We start from the raw sequence: 2,648 nt of genomic DNA on the forward strand, positions 1-2,648 counted from the left end.
ATGGGAGCCCTAGCTGGTTTGGCTCAATGGATACTCATCATTGATGTTTCTCTCTTTCCCTCTCCCTTCATCTATGAAATCAACAAAATATATATATATATTAAAAATCAATGGGAAAAGAAAATATCCTTGGGTGAGGATTAACAAAATAACAAAAAAATCGGTCTATGACCAGAACTCATGGGGTCTTAAATTAGATGTAAATTTTTAGGTGTTAGCACAAAGCTTTCGGAAATGCCCTGATCGATTATATCCCAATTTTAAAATAAACAAACAAAAAGGCAGGGGCTTGCTAACAGCACATCACCACAATTGCCTCTGGAGGGCATCAGCTTAGAGTGTCATCACCTTCAAAATCCTAACAAAGAACAAGAATGGAGTGATGCTAGGGAAGGTGCATGCCTTTGGTGCAAGAAGCATGCACCAAATGCAGCCACATGAAAAGCAGCAGCAAGACACTGAGAAAGGGTAAAAAGAAGTGGTTATAACAACACCCTGCAATGTTTACAGCTCATAGGATATGACTGAAAGTTCACAACATCCGAGATAGGCAAATCAGACATATTGGCTTCATTTTATAGATGATAAAGACAAGGCCCAAGTTACAGACCTTGTACAGGGCAGGGCCAGACTAGAGCCAGAGCCAGAAATCATTCCCTTCATAATCATATCAGCTACACAAAGCAGTCAGGGCGGTGAACACTTACACTGGCAATAGGCAGTGTAGAGGCTCCTATTTTTGGAGTAGGATCCTGGGAGGGCTTAGCTTGCTCTGGAATAGCACTTTCCAGGATTTATAATGACAAAAGCATGAATGTATACAGTATTTACACTAGCCCTTCACAACTAATCATTAAATGTTTATGTTGTGCAAGGAACGTTTCTAGGCTCCTCCTGGCCAGGCAAAATGAAACCTGGCAGATGGAGCCGGTGTCTGAGAGAAAATAACACAAATCTGCCTTAAATCTAAGAACAGGATCCCTCTCAAAATACCAGTTACACAATTGGTAGGAGATTTAGTAATATGCAAGACCTACTCCTTGTTTTTATGAGACAGTAGAAAAGTAACTAATTTTGACAGAAATGCACTTTCCAAGACTGCACAAAACAACCAGTGGCAATGACAATAAATCATTACTTCAATGTAATTAAATACTGTAAATCTAAACATAAGGCTTCAGAGCCCCAAACACAATTCTCTTATTTCAATTAATACTCAGCAAAGGGAGGGGGGCCCACACCAACACATTACCCCTTCCATGGGGCAGCAGGATGTTAGCTATCTTACACTTACTTATTATTACAACTAAAACACTTAGCTATTCTCATAACTCTATGAAGATTTTATTATCCCTTTTGGGAAATCAGAACTCTGAGGCTCAAGGTGAAGACACAAACGAGCCCAGCCAGCATGGCTCAGTGGTTGAGCATCGACCTATGAACCAGGAGGTCTTGGGTTCGATTCCCGGTCAGGGCACATGCCTGGGTTGCGGGCTCAATCCCCAGTGTGGGGCGATCAGAAGGCAGCCGATCAATGATTCTCTCTCATCACTTATGTTTCTATCTCTCTCCCCCTCTCTGAAACCAATAAAAATATATATTTTTTAAAAAGTTACAAACGAGTACAAGGCATAAATCAAGATCTGACCTCAGGTCCCTGTTACCTGACCACAGCACACTACTCCAGGGAAGTGGGCCACTTGTCAAGAAGTCATTCTAGCCCTAACCGGTTTGGCTCAGTGGATAGAGCGTCAGCCTGCAGACCAAAGGGTCCCAGGTTCAATTTCAGTCAAGGGCATGTACCTTGGTTGCAGGCTTCTCCCCAGCTCAGGTCCTGGTTGGGGCTCGTGCAGGAGGCAACCAATTGATGTGTTTCGCTCACATCCATGTTTCTCTCTGTCTTTCCCTCTCTCTCTTCTACTCTCCCTAAAAATCAATGGAAAAAATATCCTCGGGTGAGGGTTACAAAAAAAGAAAAAAAGAAGAAGTAATTCTAAGAAGACATGACTGAAAAGGACACTCAGCACAGGTTTTAAGGAATGCACTACCTACACACCTCTGGAACAAGTGTGGTCAAGCCCCAGCTGAGCAAGCTCTCATGCCAGCTCCATACAGTCAGCTTCCAGCCAGCAGCCTCACTCCTGGAATGTATTTGTCTCCATCTGACCATGGGTGTGCCTGGCATTCTTGACCTACGTCATACACTCGAGTCCAGCACCCCTCACCAGACTGAGAGCTCCTCCAGGGCTGGGACACAACCTCTTCAAGTCCGTCCACACTAGAGCCAATGACACAGAGCCTCCAACAGGACAAGTGAGAATGGCGACTGCTTGTGTAAACCATGCGATGGATCCTTCTGTAAGTTTAGTTGTGCTGATTTTTCTTAACAACAGGTACACTAGTATGAAGCAGACATTTACAAACCATCTCAGAAAGGGCTCAGAGGCTGTTCAACTTCTGAGTTATATACAACCTCTCCCTCACCCCATGACAGTCAGGTAGCATCCCCTCTTAGAAAGACAGAGAGCAGCGCCATGAGCACTGGCTTTGACATTAGTGACTACTTTGATGGCAAATGTACCTTCTGGGCTAGGACTTGTCAAAACAGTATTTCATCTCTCTGCTAAACTATGCTAGTAAGAAGTACA

General features: G+C 43.6%; 1 protein-coding gene across 2 annotated transcripts in view; it reads right to left on the reverse strand.

The window, feature by feature from the left end:
- The window catches only part of UBE2L3 (ubiquitin-conjugating enzyme E2L 3), a 23,230-nt gene extending 21,045 nt beyond the window's left edge, over positions 1–2,185 (reverse strand). Inside the window, exon 1 of one of the 2 annotated variants that reach the window (XM_014547099.1) lies at positions 2,057–2,185. In XM_014547099.1, coding sequence (XP_014402585.1) covers positions 2,057–2,185 — 129 coding nt within the window. Of the gene's footprint in view, positions 1–1,803; positions 1,819–2,056 lie in introns of those variants that run through there. The other variant, XM_014547100.1, reaches the window with a different exon arrangement.
- Positions 2,186–2,648: the final 463 nt, after the last annotated feature.

The sequence above is a fragment of the Myotis brandtii genome, unplaced genomic scaffold (genome assembly GCF_000412655.1).
Source record: "Myotis brandtii unplaced genomic scaffold, ASM41265v1 scaffold463, whole genome shotgun sequence".
Lineage (NCBI taxonomy): Eukaryota > Metazoa > Chordata > Mammalia > Chiroptera > Vespertilionidae > Myotis > Myotis brandtii.